This window comes from Dromaius novaehollandiae, chromosome 2, assembly GCF_036370855.1.
Source record: "Dromaius novaehollandiae isolate bDroNov1 chromosome 2, bDroNov1.hap1, whole genome shotgun sequence".
NCBI classification, from domain to species: domain Eukaryota; kingdom Metazoa; phylum Chordata; class Aves; order Casuariiformes; family Dromaiidae; genus Dromaius; species Dromaius novaehollandiae.
The window spans coordinates 3,654,542-3,676,878 of NC_088099.1; the positions used below are offsets into that span (position 1 = coordinate 3,654,542).

Here is a 22,337-nt window from a genome sequence, read left to right on the forward strand (position 1 = left end):
ACTTGGCTATTCAGGTTAAGAGTTTGCAGTTGCTTGTCATGTTTGGAATTGCTTGTCTATAGGGCGGATAGCAAGTAAATGACTATTTGTGAGATTGTAAAAATAAAATAAAATAAAGGGATCTGGAATATAGTTCAGAAAAAGTTGGTCAGGCTGCCTAAAACTGCTCTTAGTGGCTCTCTGCTGGTAAACGGCACCAAACTGCACGCACAGTAAAACCTTGCAGAGACCCATCTAGTTCCATGGACTGCATGGCTCAAAATCAGTATCTGAATCCTCTTACACAGAGAGATATAAAGTGTCTTCATGGAGTCACCAAGGTTCATCATCCTGTCAGTAGCACCTCTATCCATAGCAACTGATATAACTAAAGTAATAGCTAGGAAGCAAACTAAGTGTACACAGGTCCCTGTGACCGGCTGAGAGCTGGCTGATATGTCAAAGCAGCTCTCCAGCCTCTTTGAGAGGTTGTGGTAACTGGGGCATGTTCCTGAGGACTGAAAAAGGGTAAATGTTACCTTTCCAGAAGGGCATCTTCAAGAAAGGCAAAAAAGAGGATCTGTGAAACTACAGACCAGTCAGTTTAACCTCAGTCCGCAGAAAGATTATGGGGGAAGTCCTCCTTGAAACCATGTCATGGTACATGAAGGATGAGAAGGTGATTGGGAACTGTCAGCATGGATGGACCAAAGGCCAGTTGTGCCTGACCAGCACATCTGTGTTGTGCCTGACCAGCATCCCCTTCTGTGATGAGATGACAAGACCTACAGATGCAGGGAAAACAGTGGATGTGGTTTACTTTGGCTTTAGTATGGCCTTTGTCATGGTGTCCAGTACTGTCCTTATAGTCAAATTGGAGAGAGATGAACTGGATGGGTGGACTGCAAAGCAGGTGGAAAACTGTCTGGACTACTGGGCTTAAAGGGCTTTAGCAGTTCACAGTCCAATTGGCAGACTGTTCATTTCATCTTCTATTGGTAATGAAGCCTTCCAGTTTTATTATACTTATCTCCTGAGGCCCAGCATTAAGTAAGTACCTTCTCCCTTTTTATTTTGCCTGCCATTCCTGATCAAACTGTCTTATTATTGATATCATGAGCTGTATCATGAACTGAGGCTCCTAGTTCCTCTGATTATTCTTATGCTCCCTGCATTAGTGTATAGATATCTAGAATGTTTAGTGGATTAAGCAACCCTTTTGCTATTACGAAGATTTCTTTTTTTTCTTTTATTTTTTACACTCGTCAGCAGGCTTTTGTCTACAGTACCAGTATTTCTCGACTACAGTCCTCCTCATTAGGTTTACAGACCTGTGTCTAGGTCTGTTTTTCCCCCTTCTTTGTGATCTAGACACCATCCCTTCTTAGCTTTTCCTGGTTCAGCAATGCAAAGCTCTTCCCATGTTACCGAAGTCATGCAGTCATCACCAGGATGTGTCTGTTTCTGCCTAGGCCTTCTCTGTTGACCAGAAGAACTGGGGAAAACACCACCTGAGATCCAGGTACCTTTTTTCTCAGTCCTACAGCTTTATAGCCACTTCTGACCTGCTGCAGGTCTTTTCTAACTGTATTATGACTAAAAATGGATGAGGAGCTTGAGGCAGTAAGATGCTGCCTCCCTGCAATGTCTCAGATTTGGTCACTGGTGCGCCGCATGTTGCTTGTGGTTAGATTTGAGAGATTGGTCCTTCCATCTGCCTCATCAGGGAGTCACCACTCAATGCTACCCTTTATTTCCCCTTTGGAAAAGGATGGTATATCTTATGCTTGCTGAGGCACATGGCTTTCTTCTCCTCCATCCGTGTCACTTCTCCACAAGCTGCCAGCCCTGTTCTCGCGTGGGATGAAATCTACTTCCAGAGCAAATCAGTGCCCAGCTTTTTCCTTGCAGAGAAACCAACCATACTTGTACTGCTGGGCTGTTTTGATGTCTTCCACTGGCCAGCATCCTTGTCTTTGGTGGTCCCATCGCATCAACTTAATGTGAGTCCTCCTGATCTAATTGTTTTTCAGCCTTCTCACCTCCTCTTGGAGCTCTGCCGTCTGCTTTTCGTGAGATCCCATTAGCATGCAGCTTGCACTGGATGTCTTCCACATTTTAGTTTTCAGTGACCAAATGCCCTGAAACCATGCAAGACCTAGGCAGATGCTTCAAACATTGAGATTCCTGATATGAGCAGCTCTCACAGGTGTAGACCAAGGCAGAAACGACCTCTGCTCTGATAATGTGACACTTTAGAGCCACCATGGTTCCTTTTCTTGGATCCCTGTTACTCTTTTCAGCCCCTGCTTCTAAAATCCCTAAGAAAACTCCCTTTTGCTCCCCTGCTATTGTATTTGCCTTTCTCTGAAAAGTGACTGAGTAAACAAAACATACTGTTGTGTCTTCAGCTGATCCACAGCCTCAGACTATGCAGCCTGTTATCTGTTCTGTTTACTGCCAAAAATAAGTATATCTTGTAGTTCACTCCTGATAGCTGTGCAGAGCTAATGTAGTTGTGGGAGAGTCTGCTGTATTCTTTTATGGCTCCCATATTGTTAACAGAATTGGCTTTTAAATTCAAAAAATTCACACTAGTGGTGTGAATCACTGGAATGCAAGATGTATTTCAGGAAATAGAAGAATAGCGTGCTTACTGGTGAGCAGAAAAAAATACGATCTAGAACCTGTGAGTGCAATTCTACTATGCCATTTTTGTAGACTCTGCTTAGAACAGATTCATGCTGCAAAAAGATAGAGTGATGCGCTTGGTTTTATTCACTTGCTATTTAATCACTATTGTAACAGCGTTTTCGTGGGAGGTTATTTATAAACCCTACTATTGATCTGATGCCTATGAAAAGGAATTCCTCTCTTGTGAGGAGCAGTGTATAATACTGATAAATTGGCAGCTGCCTGTTCCTGAGTCCCTATGTCATATTTATCTTTTGGCTCTGGGATTGACCCTTGAGAAGCAGAAGTGACCCATCCTGTCACCGCAGCCTGTCCCCCACACCACCAAACACACGCACAGCTCTGATATTTTTCCCCTGTGGCTGGACTGTCCATCCTAGCGAGTCCCTAAAACGATGCCCTTTTGCCTCTCTCCTGCAGGAAACTTAATCTCCCCCGTAAGTGACACCCAGAGCTATTTTGGAGCTGGGCTGCAGAGGGAAAGCAAAGCATGTCAGCAATTTGACTGGAGGAGGACAAGGGAGAGGAGGGGTGGAGGGGGGGGTGGCACAGCCTAACCCCGAGCAGCAAAGGCACCACAGGGGGACTTGGGGGGACCTTCTGCTGCACGTCCCTACCATCGCTGGGGTTTCTGTTTTATTTTACTGGAGGGGAAAGGGGGGAACTAGAACCAACATGGTCTCCCCATGTCCTCTGTTCCCCTTTTCCCCCTTCCCCCTTGTGTCATCTCAGTAGGAATCAGCTTTTTCTTACTCTGCCCAGAGCTTTGTTCCTCCTCAGACTCTGACAAGACTCCAGGTAAGCCCTAAACTTTCAGCTACAGATAAGTAGAGTTGGGGACTCTGGTAGCCAAGAGAAAGTGGAGGGAGTTGTTCATAACTGAGGGAGGGGTGAGATTATTTCTGTGTCATTGTTCCTATGCTGGAATATGTCTTGCCGTGTGAAAGAAGATGGAGCTGAAGGTAGAGAGAGTAATTTTTGTTCTACTGGCCTGAACCAAATATGGATTGCTTTGCTAAACTACTTCTGGACATGTTATCAAAAGAGCAAGGAACAGCCTCCAAAGGAGAGGCGAAGAGAGAGTAAAAAGAGGTTTGAAGCTGTTGATTGTACATGGTTGTTTTCGTCTCCAGATTGTGGATAGCAGTGTGTGTGAAGAGCCTGCAGGAAAAATGGTTCCTCTAGAGAAGTGGCAGCAAGGACTGTTGTTTTTTTTAAGTTTAAGGCATAATCTCAGTGCTGCTTTTCTCTTCAGTGAGGACTTCTTTTTCTCTGAGCTTCTCTCTACTGCTGTGTCAATGCCAATTCAAACTGCAACCCCCCACCCTCCTCGCATTTCTGCAAATGGCTCTGACGAGAGATGGAGAGAGATGGAGCACGACAGCTGAGGCTATTTTCAGCCCTACAGCTCAATGGGGTGGAGTGGCTGTAATGACAATGACGTCCGCTTGTTAAAATACAAGCATTTAGGCCGGAGCCTTGCAGCTAATTGTCACAGAGGGAATTCTTCATCCTTATGGGAGCCATGATCCTCCAACTGCCTCGCACAGGAAATCACACGCACTAAAACTCAGGGCAGTGTTACTAGCTTAAGCTAAACAAGTTTATTTTTCTGTTACTGCTGCTGAAAAAAGGATTTAAGAGTTGGGATTATTTGGTTCAGTGCTGGTAAGAACCTGTCTTATGGCAACGCATGTTTGAGGGAGAGACAAGAGTGTGTGTGCAGAGAGGTAACATATACATTACTATAGCTGTATTGTAGTATGGCCAGCCTCAGATATGTAAGACTCTGATCTTCTAAACCATGAGACCACTGAAGTAGAATAAATCAGTGTAAATTCTTTCTTTTCTTTTTTTCTTTTTCTTTTCCCCCCGAATGTGTAAAGCTCACCTGACTCAAGCTGTCAGTCTTTGTAATCTGAGCACAGGCACTAGGGTGTACCTAAAGCTGGGATTCTGCCATAGCTGTTCACCTCCAGCTGTGTTCTAAGCAAAATCCAATTTATGCAAAATCTGTGATGAAACCAGCCAGAATTGATAATACTGATAATAGTTCCTGCAGATTGCTGTTCTGTCCCCAGGGTGGCCACCCCAGAATTTGTCTTCTCCCCCCGTTTATGTCCTGTCTGCTCATCCCCATGAAGCAGGAATGCATTGCTCTATGTGTGAGACTCCCCTGTGTCGTAGCCTTTATTTACACACTGTGAGAGCAGCCTTGGTAGCTTTAGGTTCAGAAAGATGATAAAAGGACTAGATCACTTACTGTCAGAGGGCCTCATCTGAGCAGTCTTAGTCGTTTGGAAGTTTCTGGGGTTGCTTTGTAGCTGTGTCGCAGAGGAAATCCCAGGTGAAGCTCTTATTCTGGAGCAAAGTGGGAAGAAGCCTGTTCCTTTGTGTGGAAATTCTTGAAACTATTGATGTGTTAGAGGGAAGGTAAATGCTGACCAGATGGTTAATAGAAGGATGAGCTTTATGAGAAATAGCCCTGTCTCTGCAGCAAGCAGGAGAGATAAGTGTGTGCTTTAACCATGTAAGTCATCTAATTGGTTTAGGTCTCTCATGTTTTGCATTAAGAATATGCTTGCTTGTGTGACTGGAAGGGGATCTGAGTGCGTTGCTCTATAGTGCACACAAACCACGTGAATGACACTTGTTTTCTGCTGGTATTTTTTAATGATTTGTCTGATCTTTTGTATGTTATCAGTCACTGAAAATACTCAGGTTACTGATAAACGGTTAATACCAAGAGCATGAGGTGATGAAATTTCTTTCCTAGATAACTGGTGCATATTTAGCCCTTCTCTGAAGGTCATAATTGGAAGACTGTTTTGCTTTGAGGTTTAGTCATCGTTTTGTTGAGTGATACTCCAGAGTTTAACACCACTTCTTGTTAGCCATTGACCAGCTGCAAAATTTCACCTAACATCTCCTGTGAACTTGGGCTTACTGTGGAGGGAATAGATGGAGCCTTGCTCTGAAATAAGTTAGAAGCTTATTGCAATAAGGTGAGCTTATTGCAGGTTCACTGAGTCCTCTGCAGCCGACAGAACTCCTCAGAGTATGGAGACAGATCCCCCAAACCACCCCAGAAAGCTCTTTCACGTGGTCATCAAATGACCTTGAACATGCCAGAATCTGTCGTCCCTCACTGAAGTGGAATTTAGAGTAGCCCAAGCTAAGCTCTGAGTCTTGCTCTTCAGTGACAGATATGTTTCTGCTCTGATGAAATGGGCGTCAAATAAACTGCCATTTCGGATTAGTGCATCTGTGCAAACCTCTACTTATAGCTGATTTAGAAATGTAATGGGCATATAGCACTGGGTGTGCTGGTGTGTGTTTCACTCTTAAAGCATTCTGTCTCATGTAGTGGTTGGTAGGCATCCATCAGTGCCCAACTGAGTCATCAAGCTTGCGGCTGGCACAGAATACCATCAGCTATTTGTTTTTAGGGTTAGCCCATTCCCTGGCAGACTGAGAAGTAATAAGGCAGGCAGACTATTGCTGTTTGCTCTTAGCAGTACTTCTGTGGACATCAAAGGAAATCAGCACTTCCCATTTTATGATCCATCAACTTCCCTTCCCACCCACAGATATTCCATGCAGTTTCCTGGTTTTTTTAGATGGAACGGTGCATGCAGTTATATCATGTAAACTACAGTAATAACAGTGCTGTCTTGATTTTTATCTGAAGCTTTGTTTTAGCAGTTTTCTTCGCAAGGCCCACGTCCTCGAGTCAGGAGGTTCCCTGAGATTCTTACCTTTCATCTCAGGAAAGGGAGGAGTGTAAGTTTATAGCAGTTGTCACTGTGCAGAAAGTCCAGGAAACATGAACTCTAAAAGCGAGAAAAGGACCTCAAACCAACAGCTTGCTGACTTGGCAAAGAAAGAGTAAAAGCTGACTGAGAAAATAAGCAAACAGACATATGACTCGTCTTACACCTTTAGGTAGTGTCTGAGAGAACCTCATTACTCCTGATTTGTATTCAGTCTTTAGTAGTCTCTTAGATTTAGGCATCTATCCTCACATGTGCTTTATATCTTCAAAGTTTCTGATTACACAGGTGTACTACACATGGTCACATTTGTCTTGGGAGCATTTTATGAGGTGGATTACCCAGTGTTTTTTGTCCCTTGCCCAAAGTCATGGTGGACAGAATTTCCCTTCTGAACATTGAATTGAAAGGCCTTGACAGAGAATAGGCCTTGACCTGCAACCTCTGTTGTGGCATCATGGTGGCGTTATAAGGAGAAATACGATATTGTTAAATGTCTGAGATTGATTAGAAAGGGTGCTTGCATCAACTAAGCTTATCCACATTTTGTTGTCAGTCTGACCACTTCCAAGACAACTGTCCCGGCACTTGCAGAGAATTACTGTTTTTTGAAGTTTGTAAGTACACAGAATCTGAATGAGTTTATTTGCTTACCAAATTGTTTAACAAGTTACGCTGCAGAAAATTAAATCTTGTCCTTTCAGCAGTGTATCCACAAGGCTGTCCTCTCTCTCTGACTCCTAATCTGTCTATTTATCACAGTCTAATCCAGTATGATGTATTTTATCCCATCTAATCTATAAGATAGGTTGGACTAGATAAACTATATCTAAACTGCGCGATCTGCCTAGCTGTTATGCTTACTGCAGTTTTATCCTTGCAGCATTAGGATTTCATGCCTGTTGTTGGATTTCATGCTCTCAGCACCCCAGGAGGCAATGTTTTTACCTCCTTTTTCAGACAGGGACTGAAGATACAGGAGTTTAAATGCCTTTCTCATGGTTATAAAAGAAAGCAGAAGAAGGAATAAATCCCCCCCCCCCTTTTTTTCCAACATATTAGATATTCATATAAAATAATACTGATGAGCACACTGTTTTCACTAATCCCTGAGTTTTCCTGTGACATCCTGGCATAATGGCATAAGAGCAGTTGAGTGCAGGGGTGCATGGCAAAAGTTGGTAGAGAGCAAGGCGCGATGTAGGTTACAGCATGAGGTCTTGACCTTGCACCAGCAGGTCTGTGTCTGCTGGGGCACAACAGCTTGCTCCTCTTGGAGTGAAGAGAGAAGTGAGATGCAAACATCGGACTAGTGTTTGGGAGAAATTGGAAAGGGAGCCTGGAGCTTGAGGCTATGGGAAGAATGGTCTTGGATGGATGTGCTGCATCAATCCAGTTGGGGGAAAAGAGCTGATGATGCCCTTCAGGATGCAGCAGCTTCCCTGTGTTTAACCATCTGGACTATCAGAGATATCAATGAGTGGTGAAGGCTGCTTGAGTACTGTTTGGAGTAGGGACATAACCAAGCAAGTGAGCTGTGGGTGGAAGGAAAGCACCAGCAGGGAAGGCGAGGCGGATGCACAAGAGCTTTAGGAAGTGAGAAACATTCCTGTGCTCACGCCTTGTCTGTGCCTGCCACACACCCACAGAAGGGAGCTCTTCTCTAGGCGTGCGTGTGTCTCCTTGTGCCCAGGTGAGGAAGTCTGTGCTCAGGCACCCAAGGTTTTTCGGGGGAAGTCACCGTTTGCTGAAAGGTCACTGGCTGGCACAGGCAGCTCTTGTGTCCCTAGCTGGCTGTGTGCTCCAGGCGCTTCTCCATGTTATGCAGAGCCCAGTTTGAAGGAGAAGTGAAGCAACTTTATTTTTTTACTCTTTTTGACACCATAGATTTGAAGCTGGAAATGAGTTGGTGTGACACATCTGTCAGAAATTACCAGGGATCTAGGAAGGATGAGACATGGCAGTGTTTTCTGAAGACAGATCCAAGTACTTTGCTGACATGATGCAGCTTGAAATTCAGGCTGATGGGTGGGCAAGATTAGGATGCGAGTTCTGAGTCCATTTTCGATAACTCTTAGTTCCTGTAGCGATTGCTACTGCTGGAACCAGAATCCTAGCAGCCCATACAGAACATTAAAATGGTCCTGCCCCAAACAAGCAGAAGACTCTAGTCTTCAATGGAAGACTTCAATGGAAATTTCCACTGAGTTCAGTGTACTTTGGCTCAAGCCCAAGGCCTGTATATGCATCTTCTAACCATTCATGCAGCTTTTGTTCTTGCCGTTTTGCAAGTGCTTATGGAAAATGTGTTTTAAAATAAGTGGAGACAGAGGCTGAATGACTTACATGGAGGCAGAGGTTGAATGTAGTAAGAGTGACCAGGAAGTGCAAACTCTGTATTCAGATTTATAGACTATTTTGAGACCAAGGGAAAAATATTTCTCTATTTTTGAACTAGTAAAGCTTATGAACAGAATGCACTGTATTTCTCCTTAGCTTCTTTTTAAGAGTTTCATATATTCTTTGGAGTGCAAAGGATAGATAGGCAGTAATATGTGTTTTTCTTGGTAAACATAAAAACAAGACTACACTTCTGGCTTATATGTTATCTGTGGCCTAGGTGAATTTTGAAGGTTAGTTCAGTTATACTGTCTTCAATGATAATAACGATTACAATGAATACCATGCTGGATTTTTTACCAGCACTTTCCCAGTATTTAATTTTTACAGTGACTTGTGTGTCTTTCAATCCCCAGTGGAGTAGATGGCATGGAAAATTATCTTGTAATTTCCTGTTTATTTTCACTCATTGTTTATCCTATACTTATGACAATATATTGTCGTATACACTGTGCATGTCATTATTTGAGAGACTGTCCCTGTCCTGATGTGAAGACAACAGGGGAGGGAAGTCAAGGCACAGGGAAAACAGGCAGTTTCCCCAAGGTCATACAGCAGGTCAGTAGCAGAGCCAGCTCCCACTCCCATGCGCCATCGCTTGCATGTTAACGTTAACACATTGCAACAGGAATTGGAGGAGGATGGAAAAAGTAATGAAACCACTGCCCAAGTGGTGAATGAAGAAATGAAAGTGCAGGTTTTTTGGCCTTAGTGATTTCTGCTGGAGGTGGAGGGAGATTGTGAGGGCATCTGTCATTGGGTGAGAGAGTGGGTGGATCTGTGGCCAGCAGGGAAGCTAGACTGCTGCAGGATTAAGAATGATATTTCTGTCACAGTGACTGGTTATTATTTCCTTTCTGAGCTACTTACAGCATGCAGTACCCTGGGCATTTTGCTTTGTGTGGCATGCTGAAGGTGAAAAAGCCCAGACATGAGCAGCATTGCAGATCACCCCCAAGTAGAGGACTTCCATATAGATTAGAGGGTGCAACTTGCTGAGATAGGAGTGTCTGGCATTATAAGGCCAGGAAGATATAGTAGCTTGGTGAGAGAAACTGTGCTCCAGTCATCTGAGTGAGACTTCCAGAGAGGCTTGGAGCTGGGCAGTTTGCTCTCCTTAATGAGCTTTCTTGTCAGGCCTAATCCTATGCCAACGAGACTCAGCTGGTGCGTTGTTACCTGTGCTAGTGGGGTCAAGACAGGGCCTTTAGCTGTGCTGTACTTACCAAGGTAGCTACTAGCCAATGCACGGAAAAGGGCTTCTGCTCTTGGAGGTTTAGAAGTAGATTCACCACAGTAGCAAGAGAAAAGACAACCAGGAATCCATGTCAGGAGTAGTGAAGCAACCTGAATGGTTTTGTGTGCCATGTGCACTGTAAATGCAGAGCTGTCTGTTGCGTTGCTCTCCAGCTGCACAGGGACTGGGAGACTGTGTGTGAATGAACGCTGCTGTAAAGATTAGTGCCGGTGATCCCTTTTGACTTTCTCAGGACATAATACACAAGAATCGCACTGAGCTTTAGTTTTGAACGCAGGTTAAGCCACATTCCCTTGGCTGATACATGCTGTCAAACAGCTGCGGGCTGCTGAACAGCAAGCTCGGAGAGCAGCTGAGAGTAAGCAGGTAATGAGGAATCTCTCCTGTAAGCCCTAGGCCACGTGGGGCTTATTTGGAGAAATCTGGCCCCGTTTGGATTGCAGTGTGCATTCCCCCGTCAGTTCCCTTGCGTTCCTCTGTACTGCCATGGGCATGAGCAAGAGGGAGAAGGTGGGGATAGCGTCAGCTTCATCCTATGTGGTGTGCGTGCTCCAAGCCATACATATGCGCAGACACCCATTCCCACTGCAGCTGTGTCTCGTCCAGACAAGGCTGTGTGTAAGTGATGGGTACTCATTGGCTACCATCTGAGGGAAAGCAGCTATAGCTAAATTTGTGTTGAATAGAAATTAGAAATAAAGAGAGGTATTATCAATAGTATAGGACAGGCATATCTGCATGTCCTCCTGAAGGCTGGCCACTAGAGGAGAGGGGTTTACCACAACCCTGTGTGAATGTGGTGGTCTCTCTCATGTGGTACTTACAGAGACAAGGTCTAGGGATGGGTAACTGCCAGAGAGGACAACAAGAGGGGAGATGGAGGATGGCGTATAAACAGAATTAAAAAGGCAAGGAGAAAGAGAAAAATTGAAAAGAGTAAGGGAAGTGAAGTGGAAAAAGAGAGATGAAGAGGAGATGAGTATGAAGAACGTATCTTGATGGGCAGACACGTCTATCAGAATGTAATGTTTGTCTGCTTCTCTATGATTACAAAACTAGCCCATACATTACATAGCATTAGTGTTGCTCATTTTGCTAGTGCCATGTCTTTAAGGCTGAAAGGGACCATCACGTTATTTCTGTATGAACTCCCAAGAATTGTATTTTACCCAGTGATCTCTGTAGGGAAGTGAGCTACCTTCTCCTTTAGTGGATTCACGTTGTTGAGCTGAAATCTAAGAAATCTGTAAGACCTAAAATGTTCCAAGACCTTTTCACCCATAGTGAGAGGGACAATGAAAATATCACCCAACTAGATGACAAGCATTCTGATACCATGGAAGTATAGCAATTCTTTGCCTCCACTATCTAATCTGCTTTCTATTTTTCTTTCTCATTCTGTAGGAAACAAAGATGGATTACAGCTCGTTTAGTGGAGTCCCCCGATTCTTGACCCGGCCTAAGGCCTTTATGGTGTCTGTGGGGAAGGATGCCACCTTGAGTTGCCAGATCATTGGAAATCCCATCCCAGCTGTGAGCTGGGAAAAGGATAAACTTCCAGTCCAGTCTGGAGGAAGGTTTAAAACCACAGAAGATGGGGATCTCTACCGGCTAACAATCTATGACCTGAGCCTAGAGGATAGCGGCCAGTACATCTGCCGGGCCAAGAACACCATTGGGGAAGCTTTTGCAGCTGTCAGTATCAAAGTTGGAGAGGAGACCACAGTAACAGAGTCAGCCCCATACTTCATCCAGAAACCCACCTCCATCAAAGTAACTTTGGGAGAAGATGCCATGTTCAAGTGCAAAGTTCAGGGCAGCCCGCCGCTTTCCGTGAACTGGGAAAAAGATGGGAGACACGTGCGGAGCCGGGCTGATGCCAACCGCTTCCAGATCGAGTCTGCTGGGGAGTCAAATGCGCTCACCATCCAGTGTACCCGGCTGGGGGACAGTGGCACATACACGTGCCGAGCAGAGAATCCCATCGGCTCTGCCAGTGCTTCAGCTGCCCTGGTCGTGGAAAGGCAGGGCTCTCATAACTCAGGCAGCAGCAGCAGCTATTTCGATACCAGCTGCGGCAAGACCGTCTCCTTGTTGTCTCACTTGCAAAAGAGGCGGGAGGAGATCAGGAAGACCGATATTTCCCACAGCGCTCTTGATTCCTTGTCCGCTCAGTCTTATTCCATGTCAGAAGGACTGTCCGGCATTGGCTATGGCCTCTCCCGGGATTACGAGAGGGCAGCGGGCCTCACCGCCAAGGGGGCTCGCAACGCAATGTTTGGGGCGCTGACGCGCGCGTGCAGCGTGACTGAGGGGAAACACGCCAAGCTGAGCTGCTACGTGACAGGGGAGCCCAAGCCGGAGATTGTGTGGAAGAAGGACAACGAGGTCATTTTGGAAGGGCGGCGGCACGTCATCTATGAGGATGACCAGGAGAACTTTGTGCTGAAGATCCTCTTTTGCAAGCAGGTGGATAACGGGCTCTACACCTGCACAGCCTCCAACCTGGCAGGCCAGACCTACAGCTCTGTGCTGGTCACTGTCAAAGGTGGGTGGTTACATTTGCAAACTGGGGTGGGTAGCCTTGCACGGAGACAAAGCCAATGCGCTCCCGAATCCGCGTGGGAGTGTCAGAGTCCAATACCCTCTGACGAGGTTCTTTTAGATATTCCAGACATGGAGAGTGTAATGTTTAATATCAAATTTACGCATTTGAAGATTTTGATTTTTTCCTTCAGTTTTAATATAAATACTGACTTTACTTATTTGGGATTTTGATTTAGTGTAGTGATACAGCAGTATACTGAAATCACAGTACACATGTAAGTTAGACTTAGCAGTAGATAGCAATTGCAATATACAGTTGAGTCACAACACAAATGTGATTTTCATTACTGGTTTCTATGATAAGCTCACCATCACAACAGTGGGCATCCCCAATGACTGTGAAGGGATACGTGGGTTGAAACCAGCTCAAGCCCAAGCTCTCTTCGAAATTCTTTCTGTTAGTTGTTCCGTTTTTATACTCCATGTTGGGCTGAGCCATGTACATGCTTCCTCCGTGCTGATCTGGCAACTAAGGGAGACATTCATGATCTTTTGATTAACTCAGGGAAGAAACATTTACAGAATCATTGGTCCCCTGTGATGTAGTCTGTTGATCTACTCAACTGATGCATCTCTTTATCTGAAAGAAAGGGCACTCTCCAGTCTCCTTTGTACTGACATAAATTCAGCTTTCTTTGCAACAGCTGCGGTCAGTCACTCCCTGTTCTTCCCTGAACTTCATAGGCACATCGTCTTTGCCCATCTCTTCTAAGCCTTCTTCCTTTGCAGGAGTTTATTGGTCGGTCACAGGCAGTATGAGCAAAGCTTCTTCCACAAAGCTGCAGCAAGGGAGATGTGGATTAGATGTGGAGACAAGCCCTCTAGCTGTAAAGGGGGTTAACCACTCGAATAGATGATCTGGGGAGAGGGAGAGTGTCATCACTGGGGATTTATAAGAAGGGCGTAAACAAGCATCAGCGAGGGTCGGATGATGTAGAACTGGCCTGTTGTGGGGCAGCTGGGATGGACTAGATCTTTAAAGCTCTCTTCCAGTCTGGTCTTATAGTAATCTAAGAAATCTGTTACTGTCCTTTGGTTCAGTGACTGCAAAAGCCCCATCCAACCCTCCAGGGTTTAATCAAACCTGACATGTGCCAGTTTACACAGTAGTAGAGGAAACTCCTTCCTGCAAGCTGAGTGTGTCAGGCTGCCTTAGATCCCTTGGGGACGTACCCCAACTCTAATCGCAGCCCCCTCTCAGTTCTCCTCCCCACCAGCAGCCTTGCTTTCTGCAGGCCTCTTTGGCCTTCCCCTTGCTTATGCCAGTTCCAGGGGGCCTCCATCCGTTGTGGTCAGTAGTGATAAGGCAAATCTGAACTTACCTTCAGAGAGTCCCCCAACTCTGGCAGGGGTTAGATTGAGTTCTTCAGGACTGCAGGAAAGATGTGACACACACATTTTTACAAAGGAAGTTCTAAATTTTCTAGGTGCTCTCCCATTTGGCAAAGTTTCAGGCAGCACCTATAAATTAACTTCCAGATGTGAAAGCTTTGCTTCTGTAACTGAAGAGCTAAAATAGACTTTTCTGACTGACAGCAAAATGTTTTAGAAATCCAAATGAGTAGGAAGGCTCTGTGTCTCATACCCATCTTCAAGAGTCTCAGCTTTTATTTGCTTTTCTGTTTTCCCTGTTCTGGACCTCTCCTTTCACACTTTGCTGTCTTTCCCATCAGTGACTCATTCCCTGTGTCCATCAGAGACACCTGATCTGTGGAGCTCTCTGGCAGCAGTCCCACTCTTTGCCATCCCTGGGAGGTGCTGAGTGGTGTCGGGAAAGGCACTTGGCCTCTTCCATAAAGCTTTGACTGCCTCATGAGACGGGACTTGAAGGAAAAGACTGATCCTGGCCCTTGGGTGGTTGTTCAGTCTGAGGATGGCTCAAGCGCTGTTACTTGCCCAGTGCCTGTCTTGCAAAGGCAAACATCTCCCCTGGGCCCATGCTTATTTGACTGTTCCCAGCGGGTGCAACTCCTTCCAAAGGAGATGGGGAAGGCATGCAAAGCAGTGGGTCTGGGAGCAAGCAGCACAGGAAAAGATTATTTATCAATGTCCATTGTCAAGAGACATCTGTGAGTCAGAGGGATAAAGCAGAGATGTTTACAGTGTGTTTCTTTGTTACGCTATAGCTGTGTTGGGCTTTCTGATCAGGCCAAGGCAGCCATGGAAAATCTGTGTTTGTCGGTTATAATTAGGCCCTGGATAATGACTCTCCTTTTCGCTACCAGAAGTCCTTCTCAGCCCTTCAAAGATACAGCTCCAAGTGATGTAGCCATGAAGGGAGCTTTTAATCTTCTATTTATACCATTGGTGATGTGTTATTAGCTCATCTGCCGTCATGTTTTTGGGAGTAGATCATCTTGCCAAACAATTTTCTCTTTGCTCAGTAATGCAGAAGAGGCTAAATTCTCCACTCAGTCACCTTCTGTCAGCGTGCTGCTGCTGCTGCATTGGCCTTTATAAAGGTAACAGCGTATTTATAGAGCCTGTGATACTGCATGCCCAGCATACGTCTATAGGAGCAGATACCTGGGAAGACAAGCTTCACAGGTTTAATCCTCTGTAGGATTCTGATTCACGTACAGCACATAATTTAAGCAGAAGAATCCAAGTGAGGGTATTTATGGGTATGTTAAAGGTAAGAACATAGAAAAGGCCATGCAGCCCAACATCCTATCTCTAAGTGGATATTAGCGGCCTCTCGGGGAATGGAACTGAGCACAGGTCAGACCTCCTCTAGTCTGTCCTCTGATACTCTGTCAATCTAGCTTCTTGGCCTAGGGACCCCGGCACATTTGTAAACACTTTGTTGAACCCATGCCTCAAAGGTCATTGAGGTAAAAAGAGATTTTTGAGCTGTTCCTGAATGAGATGTAGTGAATCAGATGTAAATCTCCAAGGAGAGGCTACAGGGCAGACTGTCACTCTCACCATTAAGGAAAAGCTGGAGTCAGTTACTCCAATTCAGAAATGTGCTGGATTCTAGTGTCTTCAGCAGGGATAAAAATCACAAGCCATACACTGAAATTCCAGCTGCAGAAGAAGTTACAAAATGCTTCCAAAGAGTAAACCTCATCTGACAAGTCATTTCCAGAAGAGCAGAGAGGATGGCAGGAGCATGAATACATGACTTGAACTTCGTGAAGGCTTTGGTGATGTCCCTAGGCTGTTTGTAAAGGTAGCAAGAACAGCGTACAGGTCTCCATCCTTGGGCCTGGGCCAAGGAAGGTTCATCTGAGGAATGGAACTTGGGACTGGGTCCCTAAATTCAGAGGGACTAGTTCAGTAATCAGATACTGTATGTAAAGGTTAAAGGTTGCGAGTCAAGTAGGATAAAGAATGGAAAAACAGACTAGTACCGAGGCCAGTTCTTTCTTCCTCTGCTCTGAATTGATTTTAGGTGACCACAAACTATCGTGGCAGTGACATTTGAGATCTGAAAAAGAATTGAGATTTGAGAAATGTGGAGGCACAAGGGAAAAGCTGGAAACCACTGTAAATGAGAAGAAGACCAAAGGTTGGAAGCTTGTCTGTACACCTTTAGAATACTCCACTTGAAAAGATTCTTCATATTCTCACTATCATCAGATCATTTTTATTTGACAGAGGGAAAATTTGACTCTGGAATAATAAATGGCCAGCTCATGAGAAGCCCAGGAGCATGCAGGATAAAATGCAGGCAGGTGAAAAGACCAGGTCAGAGGCAGATATGCCTTAAGAAGGTTGAGACACTGGCTTTTTGCAGCCTGCACCTGTTCTTAGCAAAATATGTGTTAGCAGGACCTGCTTTTGAAAACTAACATCATCTCATAGCTAGTTTGGTTGGTATGGACCAAACAAAAGTGTATGACTCTCTGGAGAAGTTTTTTCTCAAGACAAGCAGCCAAATTCATAGCTGGTCTAAGGTCTTGCAGCTTCCCACCAGCTCCATGAGCTGCTCCTGCTCCATGCTGGCTCTGGATTTTGCTTTGCTGTTTCCTTCTCACATTTTTCCCAATAGGCAGATTTTTGTAGATCTCTTATTTTGCAAGTGCTTCCTTAAAAATTATATTATTGGCTTCTTTATATGCCTTAATGTGCATTTCTGCTTTGACTAAAAATGGATCAGTAGGAAAATGTGTGTAGTTAAATTGCAGAGAACTCATCATTTAACGAAAGAAATGCTATTGATACTAGAGATGAATTTAAATGACCTCTTGAGGCACTGTGAGTTAATGAAAATGAGTCACGTGCTGGAGTCCAGCTGTTAGAAAACAAAGCAGAATTGCCACCTGAACTGAAACCTCTGAGCTTTCATGGAAGTACCTGTTTCTACAAATGATTGGTGTGGAGTGATCAGAAAAACATAGTTTCACACTTTTGATCTGATTTTGTATTAAACTGCATCCACCTGATCTGCTCTGTCAGCTCTGTCTAGACTGTGTCTTCCATGCTTCATGACACTCGTTTTTCTCCTGTTGTGAGCTGTGGTGACTTGAGCAGAGATGAAAGTGGTTTTGTATTGTGGGAGATGCAGCTCAGCTGGGAGGGCGTCTCTTAGGAAAGGATATGGTTGTGAAACAGTGAAACCGTGGCTTCCAGAAAGTCGCAATGAACTGAAGAAAAGAGATTTTCTTCAACGCTCCTGAACATTTCAACTCTTGTCATTGTGACACAAATCACTTAGATTTTGTCAATGCAAATTTGAATAGTTGAATTTTGAGCATAATCAGTATTTCACTGTGGAACATAGAGGCATATCAGAAATCACCTTTCTCACTGAATATTAAATAGCTTCTAACTAGCTCTGACATTTAGAAGAACTGTGTATGGGAACTGATGGCACTTCTGATCTGAAATGGAGGATCCTGGTGAGAATTATGTCACATGTCACCTCAGCTGAGTGCACTTTTTGCTCATCTTCTGAGGACATTTTCAGATGTTATGAAAATTTTGAACAATAAGGAAAACAGTAGATAGCTAAATGGTTTTATCTTCTCTAGTACATACTTAACACAAGCTCCCATTTGTAATTACCTTGCAAAGGGGTAATACATTAATAGGCGTTTAGAAATGAGCAATCAATAGTTATGGGATCTGACAGATCAAATATAGTTATCTGCAGGAATTCTTCCTGATGTGCCTACATTAGTCATAGCACAGAATATTTCTGTATCATTTCCTACCCCTTTATGAATGAGAACCTTGAAGTATATTAATTCCAGCCAAAGATCAGGATACCTACTGTGCTGGGTGCTGTGCAAATAGGTAACAGAGTTACACCTATATTAGAGAATTTGCAACGTAGTCTGTCAAGGTGAGACAGGCTACAGACTAACATGGGGTGAAGTGGGAGAATGAGCGTATTTGTTTATTTTTGCATTTAGCTAGTAGTGTTGGTCATCTTTAAGATGAAAAGCCAGCATGAAGTCTTCCTTCCTCAGGACACAGCTTTTCATGTAAATATTATATGGTTATATAGTCAGACTGTGTTTATTAGTCTACTAACAAAGAAGATCAACCAGCTACTTTTCATAGATCTTCCCTTGAGATCTTTCCTTGATTCTTATGTTTCTGTACACTTAAGAGCTTTCTCCTAGAGAATTTTTTTTGTGTGTGTGTGTGTACTTCTCCTGTGCATCTCTTATTCCCTTCTGGCCCTTGGGATGTCAGGATGTTCTCCTAGTCCACTCCAGATTCCCTTGCGTCTCATACATCACCGCTCTATCCAGTTCCCTGAGGCTGGCATCCTTCTGATAAATGCTTTCTTGGTCTCATCCTCTTTCTTGGTCCCGTGGCGCATGAGTTACATCCACTTCATTTCCCCTGACCGCATTGCGTGTTTCCAGAGGTGATATACAGGATTGCAGGGCAGGAGTCTGAGCTGCACGTTGGTTAGAGAGGAGGAAGATTAACATGCCAAGGGAGGTCAGAGCAGGTCTGTGTTACTGTAGTTGAAGACCTTTTTAGGTAAGACTTTAAAGTGCGTTGAAATGAGGCATGTTAGGGCAGAACCTTTTCAAGAAAATAACCAAATCAACAGGATAGGTTAGTGGCAGGCACTCATTTGGAGCCACACACCTGCTCCTAAGGTACTTTACAGGTTCCCAGTCAGGTTTTGATCTCTGGATAACAGCTGAGATGGCAGGTAGCGCTGGTGCCTGTCAGACCCTGGGTGCCTGACAGGACAGTCCAGGCTGTGTTCAGCTAGAAACGATGGGAGTTGTTTGGGTGACGGCTGCAATTTTGGTTGTGCCAGGGGCGGGATGAGGGACCTGCAAAACTGAATGTATGACTTTCCAGAGCTTGAGTTGAAAAGACTAAACAGACCAAAGACAGCCATGCTCCTGTAACAGGTTCCTGCTTCCCGATGGTTGGGGCAGGAGGGACAGATGACAGACTCAGTTTTACACTGAACTACCAAAAGCAGGAGAAGCCACTTTTAAACCATACTCCATCCAACTTGGAGTGTTGCAGGCTGGGAAGTAGGTTTTCATGCTGTGTGTATGCACATGCACGTGTGCACATCAGCCCTTCTTTCTCAGAAGTAGCGGCAGTTTTGTGCCGCCTCTGCTTTTCTCTACAGCAGCATATCCACCACACAGCTCTGAATTTTATAAAATGGAGGCTCCTGATTGCCAAAGCTTAGAGCTGGGATGTTTGAGGGCCTTGATTTGTGTTTCTCCAGACTCTAGAGCAGGGTGACTATGAGAGGGATGTGCCACACCAAGCATGGAATCAGAAATTTAAGAGAAATTCACTTCTGTCTGACATTTAGGCTAATGCCTAGCATTGCAAGCTGCTGGTGAGCATGTGAAATTATCTGCCTGGGAATGAGTAAGGAGAGGGAGAACGGAGTCTTAAGACAAGACTGGAAATTGGTGCCGTAGTTATCAGAAGATGAAGAGTACATGTCGGGATGTGATCTCTCACCAAGTGTGAACAGTGATGCATTAGCACCGGCTAATCCAGGTTTCCTGTGTGACTGTGTCCCGTGGCTGTGACCAGAAGCCGTCCTGTTCAGTTCAGTTCTTCCTTCTCTATTTCAGTGCTGGGGTGTCAGGATGATTTCACAGCTCAGCTGTCACTGGATTTAAATGATATCTATATTGTTCTGTTCATAAAATGTCCTCTATCACTGCCATGCAGCTGTTTTGCATGTTTGATCTACACTCTGGTTTCTCCCTAAGCTGGAGCAGTGCAGCCCAATTGCTGAAGGAAAGAAGTAACAGGTGGGAAGCATGGGCTTTTTCTCTATTTTTTTTGTTGTCATTGACAAATCTGATCCAGGGACTTTGGTGCTTTGGGGAAGAACAAAAAACTTCTCCATCAGGTACTTCCGTGCTTTCCCCCATGTCTTTCATGTGTGCACAGCTGCCTCTTGTCTTTTCGTGCCCTTTCAGATCCCTCCACTAAGCTCAGTTCTGCTTGAAGACCCATAAAACATTGGTTCTTGTAACAACTGACTCCCTCAGCTGCTCATGCTGCCCCAGAAGGGCTTCCCTCTTTCCTCTCCCTAAATCTAGCTTGTTTGCTATTTACCCACCCAGAGAATCTAGTTTTAATAAAGGCTTTTATGCTGAAGTGAGGTGGCTTGTGCTGTGTAGAGGGTCAGGCTGGGTGGTCTCTGCCCTCCATCTCGTTGGCCTATGGGACAGAGTACAACACAGAGAAGTTTGCTCTAGAGGACAAGCAGGCCAGGAGAGGACAGTTTGATAACCTTGTGCTGCACCAGCACATTCATATTTCTGTGGATTAGAGCTGACACCTCTGTGTGGTGCTGTGCAGCAAGTACCACAGCTCAGACTGACATTTGTTCACTTATAGACAAGTCCTGTAAAGTAATTCTGCTGGTATCTAAGATTTTATGGGCTAGAATGGCTCCTTTCTTGCATGAGAGCGGAAAAGTGCTGCGGTAGGACTTGATTCTGGGTTTGGATGGTAGCTCAATACAAAATAACATCGTTAATAAGGAGTGTTAGGTTTTTCTACTGAGTTATTTATTTGCACACATCTTACCCCAGACTATCACAAATTCTTGCTTCTCCCTTTTTTGTATTCCCTTAAGAACCCTCAATACCCTTCAAGGAAAAACTGAAGGATCTTGAAGTTCGGGAGAAGGAGTCTGCCACCTTCCAATGTGAGGTGCCTGTTCCTAGTACAGAGACCGCTTGGTTCAAGGAGGAAACCAAACTCCGGCAGAGTAAGAAATACAACATCGAAGAGGAGGGCACGTATCGCCGGCTCACTGTCCAGGATGTCACCACAGACGATGATGCTGTCTATATCTGTGAGATGAAAGAGGGGAGCAGGACAATAGCAGAGCTGTCTGTCCAAGGTAAGAAAGAGTCTTGCTACTGCAGATGGGCCAGGTCTCACCCTGAGATCCACACGTGAGGCTCCAGACTTGAGCTTACGATCAGCATTTATCCCGTGTGCGCAGACAGGGCAGCACATAGGCTCCCTTGCGGTGTGCGTAGATGAGCCGCATGTGGCTGGTCAGCAGGTCCCTGGGATCTCCTGGCTGGAAGAGATTGTGTTGCTGCACAATGGCTGCAAATTCGTATCGCAGGGGGGCCCTGTGCTTAGGGGAGCTTCCTGGAAGGCAAAATCCTTGAGCTGTAACCTAGCATTGTAGCCTTTCCTTAACACGATCCCAAGTACCAAATGTATCCCCTGGTACTCTCTCGTGCAGATCTTGTCAGGTGTCTTGGGAACACAGAGGTAAATCTTGTCTGGCAGTGGTGCTGAGTACACTGGGAAGTTGGCTTAGCAGCTGCATTTTACGGTCCACCAATGTGATTTCATCAGAAACAAGATCCATGTTCTCTGACATCCAGAGCTGTGCTCTGGAGTCTGGAAAAATGAGGTGTCGGGGCAAAATGTGGATGTAGGTCCACATCCAAGTCCAAGTTTCCCCAGAATTTAGTGATTTAAGATTGGAGTGAATCCAGGCGTAGGCTTGGGTATAGTATCGGTATTTTACAGACGCACAGCCACATCTGAAGGAGAGGCCATCACTTTTGAACTCACTGATTTTCTGTATGAACAAGTAAGTACCTGCCAGTGCAAATCCAGGACCTTCAGTTCCGATTTTGATGCTGCTTATGTTGGTATTATTGACACGTCTCCAGTAACAGGAATTGGAGGCCCGTTGCAACAGCTCAGGATTGCACTGTTTTGTCTCATTTGAAGCCTGTCTTTACTGCCACTGAAACCAGAAGTTCTCCACTACGTAAGTTGGTGTAAGATAACTGGGAGCTGTGCATCCTTGATCCGTGCTTGTGCACATTTCTTTTTTCTACCATTAGCAAGCAGACAGGAGTGTACTTGGGAGAAGGCATAAGGGGAGATTTAGCCCAAAGACATGAGAGTTCAGACAGACATCCTTTTGTTACAGCTCTGCCAGGACTGAGCCAGCCAGATACTGTAAGCCTTTTTGGCCCCGGTAGGACGGATGGTATTTGTTTTACTTGTTTGTGTTAGGATACTACAACATGTTCCATTAAAAAGAGAGTGACTGAGTCAGGTGGAGCCCTCAGGAGGGAAAGGAGGCAGAGCCTTCTTGTGGGAGCCTTGTGCCTGCCCAGGGGAGAAGGTTCGAGAGAGCAGGGTGGGGTAGGGATAATGTGAGAGCTTGGCAGGGTGCA

The 22,337-nt window shown here is 45.0% G+C and overlaps 1 protein-coding gene across 1 annotated transcript in view; it reads left to right on the forward strand.

The window, feature by feature from the left end:
- Positions 1-11,517: 11,517 nt before the first annotated feature.
- The window catches only part of OBSCN (obscurin, cytoskeletal calmodulin and titin-interacting RhoGEF), a 138,293-nt gene continuing 127,473 nt past the window's right edge, over positions 11,518-22,337 (forward strand). The window contains 2 exon segments of the mRNA XM_064505657.1: positions 11,518-12,652; positions 20,756-21,025. Coding sequence (XP_064361727.1) covers positions 11,518-12,652; positions 20,756-21,025 — 1,405 coding nt within the window.